Source organism: Stenella coeruleoalba, assembly GCF_951394435.1.
Source record: "Stenella coeruleoalba genome assembly, chromosome: 4".
NCBI classification, from domain to species: Eukaryota; Metazoa; Chordata; class Mammalia; order Artiodactyla; family Delphinidae; genus Stenella; species Stenella coeruleoalba.
This window is the reverse complement of record NC_137149.1, coordinates 1450780-1471764: the sequence shown is the minus strand read 5'-3', so window position 1 is coordinate 1471764 and position 20985 is coordinate 1450780. Positions and strand designations below refer to the sequence as shown.

At 61.7% G+C, this 20985-nt stretch overlaps 1 protein-coding gene across 2 annotated transcripts in view; it reads left to right on the top strand.

Moving 5' to 3' along the window:
- The window catches only part of ZFYVE28 (zinc finger FYVE-type containing 28), a 128317-nt gene that overhangs the window by 65874 nt on the left and 41458 nt on the right, over positions 1-20985 (top strand). For both annotated transcript variants that reach the window (XM_079919314.1, XM_079919313.1), the window contains exon 6: positions 15348-15437. In XM_079919314.1, coding sequence (XP_079775440.1) covers positions 15348-15437 — 90 coding nt within the window. The remainder of the gene's footprint in view (positions 1-15347; positions 15438-20985) is intronic.

Genomic DNA, 20985 nt, shown 5'->3' with positions numbered 1-20985 from the left:
TCCCTCACCTCCTCAACTCCTCACCTCCCTCACCGCCTCACCTCCCTCACCTCCTCGCCTTCTCGCCTCCCTCACCTCCTCGCATCCCTCACCTCCTCGCCTCCCTCACCTCCCTCACCTCCCTCACCTCCTCACCTCTCTCACCTCCTCACCTCCTCACCTCCCTCACCTCCTCACCTCCCTCACCTCCCTCACCTCCTCACCTCCATCACCTCCCTCACCTCCTCACCTCCCTCACCTCCATCACCTCCTCACCTCCTCACCTTCCTCACCTGCTCACCTCCTCACCTCCCTCACCTCCCTCACCTCCTCACCTCCCTCACCTCCCTCAACTCCTCACCTCCTCACCTCCCTCACCTCCTCACCTCCTCACCTCCCTCACCTCCTCACCTCCTCACCTCCAACACCACCTCACCTCCCTCACCTCCTCAACTCCTCACCTCCCTCACCTCCTCAACTCCTCACCTCCCTCACCTCCTCACCTCCCTCACCTCCTCACCTCCCTCACCTCCTCACCTCCCTCACCTCCCTCACCTCCATCACCTCCTCAACTCCTCACCTCCCTCACTTCGTCACCTCCTCACCTCCCTCACCTCCTCACTTCCTCACCTCCTCACCTCCCTCACCTCTCTCACCTCCTCACCTCCCTCACCTCCCTCACCTCCTCACCTCCTCACCTCCCTCACCTCCTCACCTCCCTCACCTCCCTCAACTCCTCACCTCCTCACCTCCCTCACCTCCTCACCTCCTCACCTCCCTCACCTCCTCACCTCCTCACCTCCAACACCACCTCACCTCCCTCACCTCCTCAACTCCTCACCTCCCTCACCTCCTCAACTCCTCACCTCCCTCACCTCCATCACCTCCTCACCTCCCTCACCTCCATCACCTCCTCACCTCCTCACCTTCCTCACCTGCTCACCTCCTCACCTCCTCACCTCCCTCACCTCCCTCACCTCCTCACCTCCCTCACCTCCCTCAACTCCTCACCTCCTCACCTCCCTCACCTCCTCACCTCCTCACCTCCCTCACCTCCTCACCTCCTCACCTCCAACACCGCCTCACCTCCCTCACCTCCTCAACTCCTCACCTCCCTCACCTCCTCAACTCCTCACCTCCCTCACCTACTCAACTCCTCACCTCCCTCACCTCCTCACCTCCCTCACCTCCCTCACCTCCTCACCTCCCTCACCTCCTCACCTCCCTCACCTCCTCACCTCCCTCACTTCCCTCACCTCCTCACCTCCCTCACCTCCTCACCTCCCTCACCTCCTCACCTCCCTCACCTCCGTCACCTCCTCACCTCCCTCACCTCCTCACCTCCCTCACCTCTCACCTCCTCACCTCCCTCACCTCCCTCACCTCCTCACCTCCTCACCTCCCTCACCTCCCTCACCTCCTCACTTCCCTCACCTCCGTCACCTCCTCACCTCCCTCACCTCCCTCACCTCCTCACCTCCCTCACCTCCCTCACCTCCTCACCTCCCTCACCTCCACACCTCCCTCACCTCCTCACCTCCCTCACCTCCCTCACCTCCTCACCTCCCTCACCTCCTCACCTCCCTCACCTCCGTCACCTCCTCACCTCCCTCACCTCCCTCACCTCCTCACCTCCTCACCTCCTCACCTCCCTCACCTCCCTCACCTCCTCACCTCCTCACTCCCTCACCTCCCTCACCTCCTCACCTCCATCACCTCCCTCACCTCCTCACCTCCCTCACCTCCATCACCTCCTCAACTCCTCACCTCCCTCACTTCGTCACCTCCTCACCTCCCTCACCTCCTCACCTCCCTCACCTCCTCACCTCCTCACCTCCCTTACGTCCATCACCTCCTCACCTCCCTCACCTCCATCACCTCCTCACCTCCTCACCTTCCTCACCTGCTCACCTCCTCACCTCCCTCACCTCCCTCACCTCCTCACCTCCCTCACCTCCCTCAACTCCTCACCTCCTCACCTCCCTCACCTCCTCACCTCCTCACCTCCCTCACCTCCTCACTTCCTCACCTCCAACACCGCCTCACCTCCCTCACCTCCTCAACTCCTCACCTCCCTCACCTCCTCAACTCCTCACCTCCCTCACCTCCTCAACTCCTCACCTCCCTCACCTCCTCACCTCCCTCACCTCCCTCACCTCCTCACCTCCCTCACCTCCTCACCTCCCTCACCGCCTCACCTCCCTCACCTCCCTCACCTCCTCACCTCCCTCACCTCCTCACCTCCCTCACCTCCGTCACCTCCTCACCTCCCTCACCTCCCTCACCTCCTCACCTCCCTCACCTCCTCACCTCCCTCACCTCCTCACCTCCCTCACCTCCATCACCTCCTCACCTCCCTCACCTCCTCACCTCCCTCACCTCCGTCACCTCCTCACCTCCCTCACCTCCCTCACCTCCTCACCTCCACCACCTCCTCAACTGGCTCACCTCCCTCACCTCCTCAACTCCTCACCTCCCTCACCGCCTCACCTCCCTCACCTCCGTGCCTCCTCGCCTCCCTCACCTCCTCGCCTCCCTCACCTCCTCGCCTCCCTCACCTCCCTCCTCCTCACCTCCCTCACCTCCTCACCTCCCTCACCTCCTCACCTCCTCACCTCCCTCACCTCCTCACCTCCCTCACCTCCCTCACCTCCTCACCTCCATCACCTCCCTCACCTCCTCACCTCCCTCACCTCCATCACCTCCTCAACTCCTCACCTCCCTCACTTCGTCACCTCCTCACCTCCCTCACCTCCTCACCTCCCTCACCTCCTCACCTCCCTCACCTCCATCACCTCCTCACCTCCCTCACCTCCATCACCTCCTCACCTCCTCACCATCCTCACCTGCTCACCTCCTCACCTCCCTCACCTCCCTCACCTCCTCACCTCCCTCACCTCCCTCAACTCCTCACCTCCTCACCTCCCTCACCTCCTCACCTCCCTCACCTCCTCACCTCCTAACCTCCCTCACCTCCTCACCTCCTCACCTCCAACACCACCTCACCTCCCTCACCTCCTCAACTCCTCACCTCCCTCACCTCCTCAACTCCTCACCTCCCTCACCTCCTCACCTCCCTCACCTCCTCACCTCCCTCACCTCCTCACCTCCCTCACCCTCACCTCCATCACCTCCTCAACTCCTCACCTCCCTCACTTCGTCACCTCCTCACCTCCCTCACCTCCTCACTTCCTCACCTGCTCACCTCCCTCACCTCTCTCACCTCCTCACCTCCCTCACCTCCCTCACCTCCTCACCTCCTCACCTCCCTCACCTCCTCACCTCCCTCACCTCCCTCAACTCCTCACCTCCTCACCTCCCTCACCTCCTCACCTCCTCACCTCCCTCACCTCCTCACCTCCTCACCTCCAACACCACCTCACCTCCCTCACCTCCTCAACTCCTCACCTCCCTCACCTCCTCAACTCCTCACCTCCCTCACCTCCCTCACCTCCATCACCTCCTCACCTCCCTCACCTCCATCACCTCCTCACCTCCTCACCTTCCTCACCTGCTCACCTCCTCACCTCCTCACCTCCCTCACCTCCCTCACCTCCTCACCTCCCTCACCTCCCTCAACTCCTCACCTCCTCACCTCCCTCACCTCCTCACCTCCTCACCTCCCTCACCTCCTCACCTCCTCACCTCCAACACCGCCTCACCTCCCTCACCTCCTCAACTCCTCACCTCCCTCACCTCCTCAACTCCTCACCTCCCTCACCTACTCAACTCCTCACCTCCCTCACCTCCTCACCTCCCTCACCTCCCTCACCTCCTCACCTCCCTCACCTCCTCACCTCCCTCACCTCCTCACCTCCCTCACTTCCCTCACCTCCTCACCTCCCTCACCTCCTCACCTCCCTCACCTCCTCACCTCCCTCACCTCCGTCACCTCCTCACCTCCCTCACCTCCTCACCTCCCTCACCTCTCACCTCCTCACCTCCCTCACCTCCCTCACCTCCTCACCTCCTCACCTCCCTCACCTCCCTCACCTCCTCACCTCCCTCACCTCCGTCACCTCCTCACCTCCCTCACCTCCCTCACCTCCTCACCTCCCTCACCTCCCTCACCTCCTCACCTCCCTCACCTCCACACCTCCCTCACCTCCTCACCTCCCTCACCTCCCTCACCTCCTCACCTCCCTCACCTCCTCACCTCCCTCACCTCCGTCACCTCCTCACCTCCCTCACCTCCTCACCTCCTCACCTCCTCACCTCCCTCACCTCCCTCACCTCCTCACCTCCTCACTCCCTCACCTCCCTCACCTCCTCACCTCCGTCACCTCCCTCACCTCCTCACGTCCCTCACCTCCATCACCTCCTCAACTCCTCACCTCACTCACTTCGTCACCTCCTCACCTCCCTCACCTCCTCACCTCCCTCACCTCCTCACCTCCTCACCTCCCTCACGTCCATCACCTCCTCACCTCCCTCACCTCCATCACCTCCTCACCTCCTCACCTTCCTCACCTGCTCACCTCCTCACCTCCCTCACCTCCCTCACCTCCTCACCTCCCTCACCTCCCTCAACTCCTCACCTCCTCACCTCCCTCACCTCCTCACCTCCTCACCTCCCTCACCTCCTCACCTCCTCACCTCCAACACCGCCTCACCTCCCTCACCTCCTCAACTCCTCACCTCCCTCACCTCCTCAACTCCTCACCTCCCTCACCTCCTCACCTCCCTCACCTCCCTCACCTCCTCACCTCCCTCACCTCCTCACCTCCCTCACCTCCTCACCTCCCTCACCTCCCTCACCTCCTCACCTCCCTCACCTCCTCACCTCCCTCACCTCCGTCACCTCCTCACCTCCCTCACCTCCCTCACCTCCTCACCTCCCTCACCTCCCTCACCTCCTCACCTCCCTCACCTCCTCACCTCCCTCACCTCCTCACCTCCCTCACCTCCATCACCTCCTCACCTCCCTCACCTCCTCACCTCCCTCACCTCCGTCACCTCCTCACCTCCCTCACCTCCCTCACCTCCTCACCTCCACCACCTCCTCAACTGCCTCACCTCCCTCACCTCCTCAACTCCTCACCTCCCTCACCGCCTCACCTCCCTCACCTCCTTGCCTCCTCGCCTCCCTCACCTCCTCGCCTCCCTCACCTCCTCGCCTCCCTCACCTCCCTCACCTCCTCACCTCCCTCACCTCCTCACCTCCCTCACCTCCTCACCTCCTCACCTCCCTCACCTCCTCACCTCCCTCACCTCCCTCACCTCCTCACCTCCATCACCTCCCTCACCTCCTCACCTCCCTCACCTCCATCACCTCCTCAACTCCTCACCTCCCTCTCTTCGTCACCTCCTCACCTCCCTCACCTCCTCACCTCCCTCACCTCCTCACCTCCCTCACCTCCATCACCTCCTCACCTCCCTCACCTCCATCACCTCCTCACCTCCTCACCATCCTCACCTGCTCACCTCCTCACCTCCCTCACCTCCCTCACCTCCTCACCTCCCTCACCTCCCTCAACTCCTCACCTCCTCACCTCCCTCACCTCCTCACCTCCTAACCTCCCTCACCTCCTCACCTCCTCACCTCCAACACCACCTCACCTCCCTCACCTCCTCAACTCCTCACCTCCCTCACCTCCTCAACTCCTCACCTCCCTCACCTCCTCACCTCCCTCACCTCCTCACCTCCCTCACCTCCTCACCTCCCTCACCCTCACCTCCATCACCTCCTCAACTCCTCACCTCCCTCACTTCGTCACCTCCTCACCTCCCTCACCTCCTCACTTCCTCACCTCCTCACCTCCCTCACCTCCCTCACCTCCTCACCTCCCTCACCTCCCTCAACTCCTCACCTCCTCACCTCCCTCACCTCCTCACCTCCTCACCTCCCTCACCTCCTCACCTCCTCACCTCCAACACCACCTCACCTCCCTCACCTCCTCAACTCCTCACCTCCCTCACCTCCTCAACTCCTCACCTCCCTCACCTCCCTCACCTCCATCACCTCCTCACCTCCCTCAACTCCATCACCTCCTCACCTCCTCACCTTCCACACCTGCTCACCTCCTCACCTCCCTCACCTCCCTCACCTCCTCACCTCCCTCACCTCCCTCAACTCCTCACCTCCTCACCTCGCTCACCTCCTCACCTCCTCACCTCCCTCACCTCCTCACCTCCTCACCTCCAACACCGCCTCACCTCCCTCACCTCCTCAACTCCTCACCTCCCTCACCTCCTCAACTCACCTCCCTCACCTCCTCAACTCCTCACCTCCCTCACCTCCTCACCTCCTCACCTCCCTCACCTCCTCACCTCCCTCACCTCCTCACCTCCCTCACCTCCGTCACCTCCTCACCTCCCTCACCTCCCTCACCTCCTCACCTCCCTCACCTCCCTCACCTCTTCACCTCCCTCACCTCCTCACCTCCCTCACCTCCTCACCTCCCTCACCTCCCTCACCTCCTCACCTCCCTCACCTCCGTCACCTCCTCACCTCCCTCACCTGCCTCACCTCCTGACCTCCACCACCTCCTCAACTCCCTCACCTCCCTCACCTCTTCAACTCCTCACCTCCTTCACCGCCTCACCTCCCTCACCTCCTTGCCTCCTCGCCTCCCACACCTCCTCGCCTCCCTCACCTCCTCGCCTCCCTCACCTCCCTCACCTCCTCACCTCCCTCACCTCCTCACCTCCCTCACCTCCTCACCTCCTCACCTCCCTCACCTCCCTCACCTCCTCACCTCCATCACCTCCCCCACCTCCTCACCTCCCTCACATCCATCACCTCCTCAACTCCTCACCTCCCTCACCTCCCTCACCTCCATCACCTCCCTCACCTCCCTCACCTCCATCACCTCCTCAACTCCTCACCTCCCTCACCTCCCTCACCTCCAACACCACCTCACCTCCCTCACCTCCTCAACTCCTCACCTCCCTCACCTCCTCAACTCCTCACCTCCCTCACCTCCCTCACCTCCATCACCTCCTCACCTCCGTCAACTCCATCACCTCCTCACCTCCTCACCTTCCACACCTGCTCACCTCCTCACCTCCCTCACCTCCCTCACCTCCTCACCTCCCTCACCTCCCTCAACTCCTCACCTCCTCACCTCCTCACCTCCTCACCTCCCTCACCTCCTCACCTCCTCACCTCCAACACCGCCTCACCTCCCTCACCTCCTCAACTCCTCACCTCCCTCACCTCCTCAACTCCTCACCTCCCTCACCTCCTCAACTCCTCACCTCCCTCACCTCCTCACCTCCTCACCTCCCTCACCTCCTCACCTCCCTCACCTCCTCACCTCCCTCACCTCCGTCACCTCCTCACCTCCCTCACCTCCCTCACCTCTTCACCTCCCTCACCTCCTCACCTCCCTCACCTCCTCACCTCCCTCACCTCCCTCACCTCCTCACCTCCCTCACCTCCTCACCTCCCTCACCTCCGTCACCTCCTCACCTCCCTCACCTCCCTCACCTCCTGACCTCCACCACCTCCTCAACTCCCTCACCTCCCTCACCTCCTCAACTCCTCACCTCCCTCACCGCCTCACCTCCCTCACCTCCTTGCCTCCTCGCCTCCCTCACCTCCTCGCCTCCCTCACCTCCTCACCTCCCTCACCTCCTGACCTCCACCACCTCCTCAACTCCCTCACCTCCCTCACCTCCTCAACTCCTCACCTCCCTCACCGCCTCACCTCCCTCACCTCCTTGCCTCCTCGCCTCCCTCACCTCCTCGCCTCCCTCAACTCCTCACCTCCCTCACCTCCTCAACTCCTCACCTCCCTCACCTCCCTCACCTCCATCACCTCCTCACCTCCCTCAACTCCATCACCTCCTCACCTCCTCACCTTCCACACCTGCTCACCTCCTCACCTCCCTCACCTCCCTCACCTCCTCACCTCCCTCACCTCCCTCAACTCCTCACCTCCTCACCTCGCTCACCTCCTCACCTCCTCACCTCCCTCACCTCCTCACCTCCTCACCTCCAACACCGCCTCACCTCCCTCACCTCCTCAACTCCTCACCTCCCTCACCTCCTCAACTCCTCACCTCCCTCACCTCCTCAACTCCTCACCTCCCTCACCTCCTCACCTCCTCACCTCCCTCACCTCCATCACCTCCTCACCTCCCTCACCTCCATCACCTCCTCACCTCCTCACCTTCCTCACCTGCTCACCTCCTCACCTCCCTCACCTCCCTCACCTCCTCACCTCCCTCACCTCCCTCAACTCCTCACCTCCTCACCTCCCTCACCTCCTCACCTCCTCACCTCCCTCACCTCCTCACCTCCTCACCTCCAACACCACCTCACCTCCCTCACCTCCTCAACTCCTCACCTCCCTCACCTCCTCAACTCCTCACCTCCCTCACCTCCTCACCTCCCTCACCTCCTCACCTCCCTCACCTCCTCACCTCCCTCACCTCCCTCACCTCCATCACCTCCTCAACTCCTCACCTTCCTCACTTCGTCACCTCCTCACCTCCCTCACCTCACTTCCTCACCTCCTCACCTCCCTCACCTCTCTCACCTCCTCACCTACCTCACCTCCCTCACCTCCTCACCTCCTCACCTCCCTCACCTCCTCACCTCCCTCACCTCCCTCAACTCCTCACCTCCTCACCTCCCTTACCTCCTCACCTCCTCACCTCCCTCACCTCCTCACCTCCTCACCTCCAACACCACCTCACCTCCCTCACCTCCCTCACCTCCTCACCTCCCTCACCTCCTCACCTCCCTCACCTCCGTCACCTCCTCACCTCCCTCACCTCCCTCACCTCGTCACCTCCTCACCTCCTCACCTCCCTCACCTCCCTCACCTCCTCACCTCCATCACCTCCCTCACCTCCTCACCTCCCTCACCTCCATCACCTCCTCAACTCCTCACCTCCCTCACTTCGTCACCTCCTCACCTCCCTCACCTCCTCACCTCCCTCACCTCCTCACCTCCTCACCTCCCTCACCTCCATCACCTCCTCACCTCCCTCACCTCCATCACCTCCTCACCTCCTCACCTTCCTCACCTGCTCACCTCCTCACCTCCCTCACCTCCCTCACCTCCTCACCTCCCTCACCTCCCTCAACTCCTCACCTCCTCACCTCCCTCACCTCCTCACCTCCTCACCTCCCTCACCTCCTCACCTCCTCACCTCCAACACCGCCTCACCTCCCTCACCTCCTCAACTCCTCACCTCCCTCACCTCCTCAACTCCTCACCTCCCTCACCTCCTCAACTCCTCACCTCCCTCACCTCCTCACCTCCCTCACCTCCCTCACCTCCTCACCTCCCTCACCTCCTCACCTCCCTCACCTCCTCACCTCCCTCACCTCCCTCACCTCCTCACCTCCCTCACCTCCGTCACCTCTTAACCTCCCTCACCTCCCTCACCTCCTCACCTCCCTCACCTCCCTCACCTCCTCACCTCCCTCACCTCCTCACCTCCCTCACCTCCATCACCTCCTCACCTCCCTCACCTCCTCACCTCCCTCACCTCCGTCACCTCCTCACCTCCCTCACCTCCCTCACCTCCTCACCTCCACCACCTCCTCAACTGCCTCACCTCCCTCACCTCCTCAACTCCTCACCTCCCTCACCGCCTCACCTCCCTCACCTCCTTGCCTCCTCGCCTCCCTCACCTCCTCGCCTCCCTCACCTCCTCGCCTCCCTCACCTCCCTCACCTCCTCACCTCCCTCACCTCCTCACCTCCCTCACCTCCTCACCTCCTCACCTCCCTCACCTCCTCACCTCCCTCACCTCCCTCACCTCCTCACCTCCATCACCTCCCTCACCTCCTCACCTCCCTCACCTTCATCACCTCCTCAACTCCTCACCTCCCTCACTTCGTCACCTCCTCACCTCCCTCACCTCCTCACCTCCCTCACCTCCTCACCTCCCTCACCTCCATCACCTCCTCACCTCCCTCACCTCCATCACCTCCTCACCTCCTCACCATCCTCACCTGCTCACCTCCTCACCTTCTTCACCTCCCTCACCTCCTCACCTCCCTCACCTCCCTCAACTCCTCACCTCCTCACCTCCCTCACCTCCTCACCTCCTCACCTCCCTCACCTCCTCACCTCGTCACCTCCAACACCACCTCACCTCCCTCACCTCCTCAACTCCTCACCTCCCTCACCTTCTCAACTCCTCACCTCCCTCACCTCCTCACCTCCCTCACCTCCGTCACCTCCTCACCTCCCTCAACTCCTCACCTCCCTCACCTCCCTCACCTCCATCACCTCCTCAACTCCTCACCTCCCTCACTTCGTCACCTCCTCACCTCCCTCACCTCCTCACTTCCTCACCTCCTCACCTCCCTCACCTCTCTCACCTCCTCACCTCCCTCACCTCCCTCACCTCCTCACCTCCTCACCTCCCTCACCTCCTCACCTCCCTCACCTCCCTCAACTCCTCACCTCCTCACCTCCCTCACCTCCTCACCTCCTCACCTCCCTCACCTCCTCACCTCCTCACCTCCAACACCACCTCACCTCCCTCACCTCCTCAACTCCTCACCTCCCTCACCTCCTCAACTCCTCACCTCCCTCACCTCCCTCACCTCCATCACCTTCTCACCTCCCTCAACTCCATCACCTCCTCACCTTCCACACCTGCTCACCTCCTCACCTCCCTCACCTCCCTCACCTCCTCACCTCCCTCACCTCCCTCAACTCCTCACCTCCTCACCTCGCTCACCTCCTCACCTCCTCACCTCCCTCACCTCCTCACCTCCTCACCTCCAACACCGCCTCACCTCCCTCACCTCCTCAACTCCTCACCTCCCTCACCTCCTCAACTCCTCACCTCCCTCACCTCCTCAACTCCTCACCTCCCTCACCTCCTCACCTCCTCACCTCCTCACCTCCCTCACCTCCTCACCTCCCTCACCTCCATCACCTCCTCACCTCCCTCACCTCCCTCACCTCCTCACCTGCCTCACCTCCCTCACCTCTTCACCTCCCTCACCTCCTCACCTCCCTCACCTCCTCACCTCCCTCACCTCCCTCACCTCCTCACCTCCCTCACCTCCTCACCTCCCTCACCTCCGTCACCTCCTCACCTCCCTCACCTCCCTCACCTCCTGACCTCCACCACCTCCTCAACTCCCTCACCTCCCTCACCTCTTCAACTCCTCACCTCCCTCACCGCCTCACCTCCCTCACCTCCTTGCCTCCTCGCCTCCCTCACCTCCTCGCCTCCCTCACCTCCTCGCCTCCCTCACCTCCTCGCCTCCCTCACCTCCTCACCTCCCTCACCTCCTCACCTCCTCACCTCCCTCACCTCCCTCACCTCCTCACCTCCATCACCTCCCCCACCTCCTCACCTCCCTCACATCCATCACCTCCTCAACTCCTCACCTCCCTCACCTCCCTCACCTCCATCACCTCCCTCACCTCCCTCACCTCCATCACCTCCTCAACTCCTCACCTCCCTCACCTCCCTCACCTCCAACACCACCTCACCTCCCTCACCTCCTCAACTCCTCACCTCCCTCACCTCCTCACCTCCCTCACCTCCCTCACCTCCCTCACCTCCCTCACCTCCCTCACCTCCATCACCTCCTCACTTCCCTCAACTCCATCACCTCCTCACCTCCTCACCTTCCACACCTGCTCACCTCCTCACCTCCCTCACCTCCCTCACCTCCTCACCTCCCTCACCTCCCTCAACTCCTCACCTCCTCACCTCGCTCACCTCCTCACCTCCTCACCTCCCTCACCTCCTCACCTCCTCACCTCCAACACCGCCTCACCTCCCTCACCTCCTCAACTCCTCACCTCCCTCACCTCCTCAACTCCTCACCTCCCTCACCTCCTCAACTCCTCACCTCCCTCACCTCCTCACCTCCTCACCTCCCTCACCTCCTCACCTCCCTCACCTCCTCACCTCCCTCACCTCCGTCACCTCCTCACCTCCCTCACCTCCCTCACCTCTTCACCTCCCTCACCTCCTCACCTCCCTCACCTCCTCACCTCCCTCACCTCCCTCACCTCCTCACCTCCCTCACCTCCTCACCTCCCTCACCTCCGTCACCTCCTCACCTCCCTCACCTCCCTCACCTCCTGACCTCCACCACCTCCTCAACTCCCTCACCTCCCTCACCTCCTCAACTCCTCACCTCCCTCACCGCCTCACCTCCCTCACCTCCTTGCCTCCTCGCCTCCCTCACCTCCTCGCCTCCCTCACCTCCTCACCTCCCTCACCTCCTGACCTCCACCACCTCCTCAACTCCCTCACCTCCCTCACCTCCTCAACTCCTCACCTCCCTCACCGCCTCACCTCCCTCACCTCCTTGCCTCCTCGCCTCCCTCACCTCCTCGCCTCCCTCAACTCCTCACCTCCCTCACCTCCTCAACTCCTCACCTCCCTCACCTCCTTCACCTCCATCACCTCCTCACCTCCCTCAACTCCATCACCTCCTCACCTCCTCACCTTCCACACCTGCTCACCTCCTCACCTCCCTCACCTCCCTCACCTCCTCACCTCCCTCACCTCCCTCAACTCCTCACCTCCTCACCTCGCTCACCTCCTCACCTCCTCACCTCCCTCACCTCCTCACCTCCTCACCTCCAACACCGCCTCACCTCCCTCACCTCCTCAACTCCTCACCTCCCTCACCTCCTCAACTCCTCACCTCCCTCACCTCCTCAACTCCTCACCTCCCTCACCTCCTCACCTCCTCACCTCCCTCACCTCCATCACCTCCTCACCTCCCTCACCTCCATCACCTCCTCACCTCCTCACCTTTCTCACCTGCTCACCTCCTCACCTCCCTCACCTCCCTCACCTCCTCACCTCCCTCACCTCCCTCAACTCCTCACCTCCTCACCTCCCTCACCTCCTCACCTCCTCACCTCCCTCACCTCCTCACCTCCTCACCTCCAACACCACCTCACCTCCCTCACCTCCTCAACTCCTCACCTCCCTCACCTCCTCACCTCCCTCACCTCCTCACCTCCCTCACCTCCTCACCTCCCTCACCTCCCTCACCTCCATCACCTCCTCAACTCCTCACCTCCCTCACTTCGTCACCTCCTCACCTCCCTCACCTCCTCACTTCCTCACCACCTCACCTCCCTCACCTCCTCAACTCCTCACCTCCCTCACCTCCTCAACTCCTCACCTCCCTCACCTCCTCACCTCCTCACCTCCCTCAGCTCCTCACCTCCCTCACCTCCCTCACCTCCATCACCTCCTCAACTCCTTACCTCCCTCACTTCGTCACCTCCTCACCTCCCTCACCTCCTCACTTCCTCACCTCCTCACCTCCTCACCTCCCCACCTCCCCACCTCCCTCACCTCCCCACCTCCCTCACCTCCCTCACCTCCCTCACCTCCTCACCTCCCTCACCTCCTCACCTCACCTCCCTCACCTTCTTCACCTCCTCAACTCGTCAACTCTTCACCTCCCTCACCTCCTCATCTCCTCACCTCCATCACTTCCTCACCTCCCTCACCTTCTCACCTGGCTCACCTTCTCAACTCCTCATCTCCCTCACCTCCTTCACCTAGCTCCCCTCCCTCACCTCATCTCTCTCACCTCCCTCACCTCCTCACCTCCCTCACCTCCTCACCTCTCTCACTTCACCTCCTCACCTCCCTCACCTCCTCACCTCCCTCACCTCCCTCACCTCCCTCACCTCCCTCACCTCCTCACCTCCCTCACCTCCTCACCTCCTCACCTCCTCACCTCCCTCACCTCCTCACCTCCCTCACCTCCCTCACTTCCTCAACTCCTCACCTCCCTCACCTTCTCACCTCGCTCACCTCCATCACCTCCTCACCTCCCTCACCTCCTCACCTCCCTCACCTCCTCACCTCCTCACCTTCCTCACCTCCTCATCTCCCTCACCTCTCTCACCTCCCTCAACTCCTCACCTCTCTCACCTCCTCAACTCCTCACCTCTCTCACCTCCTTCACCTCGCTCCCCTCCCTCACCTCATCTCCGTCACCTCCCTCACCTCCTCACCTCCCTCACCTCCTCACCTCCTCACCTCCCTCACCTCCCTCACCTCCTCACCTCCCTCACCTCCTCACCTGTCTCACCTCCCTCACCTCCTCACCTCCTCACCTCCCTCACCTCCTCACCTCACCTCCTCAGCTCCCTCACCTCCTCACCTCCCTCACCTCCTCAGCTTCTCACCTCCCTCACCTCCCTCACCTCCTCACCTCCCTCTCCTCCTCACCTCCCTCACCTCCCACACCTCCTCACCTCCCTCACCTCCTCTCCTCCCTCACCTCCTTCACCTCCCTCACCTCCCTCACCTCCTCAACTCGTCACCTCCCTCACCTCCCTCCCCTCCCTCACCTCCCTCACCTCATCACTTCCTCACCTTCTCCCCTCCTTTCTCCTTCCTCTGCTTCACCTCCTCACCTCCCTCACCTCCCTCACCTCCCTCGCCTCCTTACCTCCCTCACCTCCCTCACCTCCTCACCTCCCTCACCTCTCTCACCTTCCTCTTCTCACCTCCCTCACCTCCCTCACCTCATCACTTCCTCACCTTCTCCCCTCCTTTCTCCTCCTTCCTCCTCACCTCATCACCTGTATACCTCCTCACCTCCATTCCTCTTCTCCTCAGCTCCCCACCTCCCCATGTCCTCAGCTCTTCCTCTCCTCATCTTGGTTCCGGGAGTCACCCGGTGGCCCGCACTCCCCCCCTCCTGCTTTTCTTTCGTCCACTCTTCTTCCCTACAGGCCAGGATGGAACCTGTGCTGAACTGGGTTTTGGAGGTGAATCATCACTATTCTCATCATGGCTTGTATGGGGCGTGTGGGGTCAGGTTGGAAGTCAGATTTTCTGAATAGACTTTGGGACTAAGATTTAATCCAGAATGTTCCTTATATGTGACTTGCGCTTTAGTAGTAGGTAAGTTTTGAAGCTAATATCACATCGTCAGTTTGTTAATTTTAAAGACGAATTATTCACTGTTATACGCTGAGAGATATTTCAAGTCACTCAAGAATAAGATGGCACAAATACCCTTTATTTAGAGCACGACGATGCCAGCAGCGCTTGCTCACGCACGTAGAGAAAGCGTTTCGTATACCTGCAAGAGAGAAGAAATCCAGGAGAGCAATTCGGGTTTCTTGGCAGTGTGAAATGGTTCAGAGCAGTGTTTCTACTCCTCGTTTATCCTTTCGCTTTGGGTGCCTGACAGCATAGCTCTCCTCACTAGCTCCCCTCGGTGAGCACCTCTCACTCACCCCTGCTTCCTCCGTCAGCGGTGGGGTCGGGAAGTGGGAAGATGGGGCAGGCCAAGCGTCAGCCCCCTGCGCCGGACCTTGCAGAGCGGAACTCGTCCAGCAGCTGGCCGCCAAGCGCCGACGTGGGTGAGGGTTGCGCGGCTGCCTTGCCCTCCCCCGTCTGGCCGTGGGTCGCCCCTGCTCACTGTCTCCCTCCCCTGCCAGGGCCCTGGACTTCGGGTACCTGACCCAGGACATGATTGACGACTACGAGCCAGCCCTCATGTTCACCATCCCCAGGTTGGCCATCGTGTGGTGAGTGTCCCCCTGCCTGGGACCGTCGTTTCTCAGAAACCTGGCAGGATCGTCGGGTCCGTGGTGCCAGGCCCCTCTGGGTGGTGGTAGGTGGTACTCGTACCCCGAAGGGGGCTGCTCAGCCCCAGAGCAGCTGCCAAGTGGTCCTGTCCTTGTCCCAGCAGACAAGGAACCAGGTGTTCCGAGTGCCTCCCGCTCAGCCAGCCTAGATGGTGCAGGACGGGTGAGCATGACAGCCACGTGCACTCCCAGCCCTGGGAAAAGGCCCCCACGCTCAGGCACAGGGGCCCCATCAGGGGCTGTGGGAGCCGCTTTGAAGGGACGAGAGGCGAGGTGCCCCGATCCCCGCCGGAGGATGTGGTGGGCGTGTTTGGAGGATTCATGGGCGGGCAGGGAGGTGGAGCCTGTTGGGTGAGGGGCAGGTGGGCGGCAGCTGGCCTTGCGATGGGGGGAGCACGGCTGCTGAGAGCAGGGGAGCGCTGGGTTAGGCCTCTGGGGTCTGTGGCCTCAAAGGCGTCTGGCAGCACGTGGGGTCGGTCGTCAAGCACGCTTGACGGGAAGTACTCGGTCATGTGCTGAGCCCTGCGGAGCCTCTCAGAGCCAAGGTCAGAGCCCAGCTGTCCTGGGCTTGGTCCACGCTGCTCAGCGGCACCCGGACTCCCAGACACAGACCACCTTCCCTCCCGCCAGGTGAGGGAGCGTGGGGCGGGTGGGCACGGGCGCCCGGGGGGCAGCTGGGGTGCAGCTAGGCAGGGAGCCGGTTGTAGGTGTGGATGTCAGTGGACTGGCCTGGGGAGCGTGCAGGGGACACAGAGGCACAGGCCCTGGGGAGAACTCACTGCGGGTGAGCACCTCCTACGGCCGGTCCGTGGGGCGGTGGCAGCGCTGCAGGATGGGCCAGCCTCTGGGACAGAGAGGCGTCCCTGGACCGCAGGGAGCTGGACAAGTCGTGTGCCGCGTGTGGGAGGGGTGGGGAGCAGGCCGGGCAGACGACCCTGGGCCGGGCCAGAAGCGGCTTCCACTGCCCGGGACTGTGGAGGTGTCGTGGCGGGGAGCCTGACGTGCCGTGAAGCGCAGAGCGGACTTGGCGAGGAGGGCCTGGGGAGGCGGGCAGGCGGGGTGGGGCTGCCAGTGCCCAGCACTCGGGGAAGCCTGAGTGGCCGCCTCCGGTGTGCAGGGTCAGCTCCCCACACTTGAGTCTTGCCTTGGGCTTGGGGACCGGCCTGGCCCCCACCTCGCCCTTCCTGGCCTCACTGTGCTCCAGAGCTGCCTTCCCTCTGGGAGGTCTCTGCAGTGGTCTTGGGAGGAACCAGAACCTTTCCAGAACCTCCCGTCAGTTTCCACTGTCTTAGAGGGAACCTGTTCTAAATCTCGGGGGAGGGCCAGAGACTCTTAGACAGCACGCCTGTCTTAAGATAAAAGCAAGGACGTTGAACAGAAACACATGTTTCTGGGTTTCTGTGCTTGAGTCCGTGGTGTGTGTTCAGCTCCTTGCGGCTCCCCGGTGCCGGCGGCCCAAGGCTAGGGTGTGCAGGGTGGCGCTGTCCAGCCTCGCCATGCTCACCGAGCTGGCCTTCCAAGGCCACTTCTCCCTGAGGGGGTCACTGGGCCCTCTCTGCTGACCTCAGGCCACCTTCTGACACCTGAACTTGTCTGGGTCCTTGCCTCGGGAGTGCCCTGGGCAGGGCCTTTTTCCTGTCGGGCACCTCCTGGAGGCCTCGCGTGGGGTCCTCTCCAGCTTAGGCTGGAGGGAGGCCTGGAAGCGGAGCCGCGGGACCTCTGAGGTCATGAGGGGAGGCTCTGAGTCGCAGCGAGGAGAGGCTGGGTCTGAAGTTGAAGTGGAGGCGGAACAGGAGCCCAGAGTCTGGGGGCTTCACGGCAGCCACTGAGAAGCCCTCAGGCCCCCTAGAGCCCCCAGCCCCCCATCAGAAGCAGGTCTCCCACCTCACAGCCAGGCTGTGGGTCTGAGGATCTGAGGAGCGCCAGGCTTAACCAGAAGGGGCGGGGAGAACTGGCTTGCAAGCAGCTGGTCCTGGAGCCAGCCGCCCCCTTAGGGACACTCACAGGGTTCCTGTGGGACCCACAGTGCAGCCACCCGGCTCCCTCTCTCAATTCCTCGCTGTCCACAGAGGCCACTGCTGCCCAGCTTGGGGCCCAGGACTCACTCCTTCCTGGATCCACCTGTGAGCATGTATTAAGCACCTACTGCATGCCGGCCCTGTGCTTGTCCCCAGAGGTATGGGGATGACCGTGAGGGAGGCGCACACGTACACAAGGCAAGCAGTTGCCGTGGAGCATTCTGGATGCTGGGGTGCGGTTGGGGGTTTGGTGCAGGGACCCTCTGGGGTGGATCTCTTCTCCCGGGCCAGCGAAGGTTCCCGTCCAGTCCCCTGGCCCACCTGCTTCTTGGCAGCCGAGGGCTCGGGCCTTCCTGTGGCTCCAGCCCGTGGGAGCAAAGGCGAGTGTGGACAGTGCCCCCTGCCCGGCCCTCCACATCGCAGGGTCCCCTCCAACCTTCTCTCCCCGCCTCACCTGCCGCCCTCTCCCTTCCTTGGTGCTCACCACTTCCTGCACAGGGTGTTCCCATGTTTCCTCCCAGGAGATTACTTTTAAGCCATGTTATTGAGATGAAATTCACATACCTTATCACTCACCCATTTGAAGTGTACGATTCAGTGGTTTTTAGTCAATTTGCAGAGTCGTGCAACCGTCACCACTAATTTCAGGGCATCGTCGTCACTGAAAAGATACCCCTTACCCCTCAGCCATCACCTCCACCCCTGTAATCCCACCTCTCTCTAGATGTGCCTGGTCGGGATATTTGGGTGACTTGTGCCTCCCCCATGGGCCTGTAAGTGTCACGGGGCAGGGGTGCTCACCTGCGCTCACTCACGTGTCCTTAGTGCCCCGCAGGTGGTAGCACAGTGAATTTTCGCAGAATTTTGTTGTGCTGATCTGACAGGGCGCAAATATGAATTTGTAAAGTTTTTCACTGAAGTTTTAATCATAAAAATTTGACGGGGGGGGTGGTATAGACCTGGAATTAAGGGATTGGTTAAAAATGATACTCTAGCTATTTAAACAACATTAAGGATGAATCCCAAACGTCAGGGAAGAACTCCCAGTGTATCAAGCACAAACATCATCACCAGGGCGTCTCTACTAAATTTCTGAACACGGTAGGTATAAGTTTTGTAACAGCAAAGCAATAAATGTTACGTGTTATTGTGGTAAAATAGGCATGACGTACAACTGGCCATTTTAACCCTTTCTGAACGTGCACAACGGCATTAAGTACGTTCACCTCGTGCAACCGCGTGCGTGTGTGCGTGAGCACGTGCACGCGCGCATGTGTGCTGGTCACGTTTCTCTGGAGAACTCTGACCAACACACGGGTGAATCTTTCTCTTTTCTTCTTTTTCTTATGTTTGAGTTAATTTTTGTTGGAGTGTGGCTGGTTTACAATGCTGTGTTAGCTTCAGGTGCACAGCAAAGGGAATCGGTTACACACACACATACATCCACTCTTTTCTAGGTTCTTTTCCCATATGGGTCATTGCGGAGCATTGAGGAGAGTTCCCTGTGCTCTACAGTAGGTCCTTAGGAGTTATCTATTTTATATATAGTCGTGTGTCTATGAAGAGGTGAATCTTCGTCTTCTGAGATTTGGTGGTGGAATCTTAGATTTGACACCAAAAGCATGAGCAACAAATTTTTAAAAATAATACATTGGACTTTATCAAAATTTAAAATCTGTGCATCAAAGGATATTACCAAGAAAGTGAAAGACACCTAAAGAGTGGGGGTGGGGCGGGGGCGGGGGCGGGCCCTCCCTCCATGCCGGGCGTGCTCCCCCGGCCCACGCGAGCTGGACCTGGGCCGACCCCTCACCGTCCCCCGCGTTATGCCGGGGCCCCCCCGGGCCCAGCCACGTGCCTGCCAGGCTCCACTGTGGGGCTGCCTTGCATGGACGTGGGCTGAGCGGGCGCGATGCCCGGGTCACCCGCCCTGTGGGGCTGCAGCTCTCCCCCTGATGGCTTGTTTCCAGGCCTGGTTCCCCCCATCTCCCCTTCCCACCCCCGGCCGTTGCATCAGCACCCAGGCCAGCTGGACACTGAACAGGTGTCTGCTGAGCTCCTCCTGGGACACGAAGACCAGCCTCACCCTTGTCCGCAGGGGTGCCCCGTCGTGGGGACGCAGAAACGTGGCCGCCCCACGACCTCCTCTCTGCCTGTCCTGGCGGTTGGCGTCACTTCCCGGAGCTGCTGAGCGGGAGGGAACCCTGGGTGCTCCGGCGCGTGCGAGCACCGCTGGACAGAGCCGCGGGAATGGCCTAGGTCCCCCGGTCTCCCACCAGAGGGGGTGGGCACGGTGGCTTTAGGGGTTTGTGCACAGACCTCTCCTGCTGAATGGATTCTTTTCCGGGGCTCGCAGTTCCATGGAGGCCGTGCTGGGCAGGAGGGACCCTGCTTGCTCACTGGGGGGCAGCCCAGGCCTCCCCAGGACCCAGGAGAGGAGACAGGGTCCCTCCCTGCCCCCGTCGCTGCTTTCTGAAAGAGGAGATGGCCAGGATTACCCAAACTCTTTCTTCTGCCTGTTTTCACTCTGCCTTTGCACTGAGACCACCGCATTTACCCACCAAGTTAAGGCTCTGCCTTGGGAAATCGTCCCTCAAACACGGTTAATTGAACCATGACTGTTAGCTCATGGAAGATCCGTGAAGCAGCCCAGAAGGAATGGAGGCCCGGCCGTGCCCTCTGCCCTCCGCTGGCTCAGGACACAGGCCCTCGAGCTGGTCTCTCCTCGGGGCCTGGAGGCCACTGGTCATGCTGGTCACGGCCAGGTGTGCCCCAGGGGGGCCTCACAGCCCATGTTTTTCCTGTTTTTAGAAAAAAAGGAAATCTTTTTGCCCACGAAACCAACCTTTTTTTAGGGGAAAACAGTCTCCTCGTTCAACTTTGTTTTTCAGTTTTTCTCACTGAACTGGGTGTTTTCCAGAAGTAATGGGGGCTCCCAGCTGGATGGGTGACCAGACCCTGAGGCCTGAAATAAGATCCTGTTCGTCCTCAGAGATGTGCCAGCGGCTCCTCATTTACACAGACAGGCCCCCGAGGCGCCGACCTATGCTCCATGGGGCCGCGAGGGGACAGGCCCGTGTTCACGGGTGGACGGTCCCTGGGCACCCAAGAGGTGCAGGAGGCATCCAGAGAAGGGTCCTCAGGGATAGGTCCTGTCTCCGAGAGACGGGTCTGGAATGATGGTCACGCGCCTGGAGATGGGTGGGGCTGTGGCTACGGAGGTGAACACGGGACCCCCTGCCGCGGAATCGGGGCGCCCGGAGCTGGCATCTGGGCAGAGTCAGGTGGGCCGTGGGGCCCAGTCCAGTGAAGGGGGTCCTCTCGAGGCACGGGGACGCCCAGCAGGAGGGTCCATCCTGCCTGAGGGGTGACAGGAGGCTGCCCCCCTCTTGAAGGGTGCCTGACCGTGGGCCAGAGTGCTGGGAGGGGAAGGGGGCTTTGGAGACAGCGGCCGGGACACGACATTCACA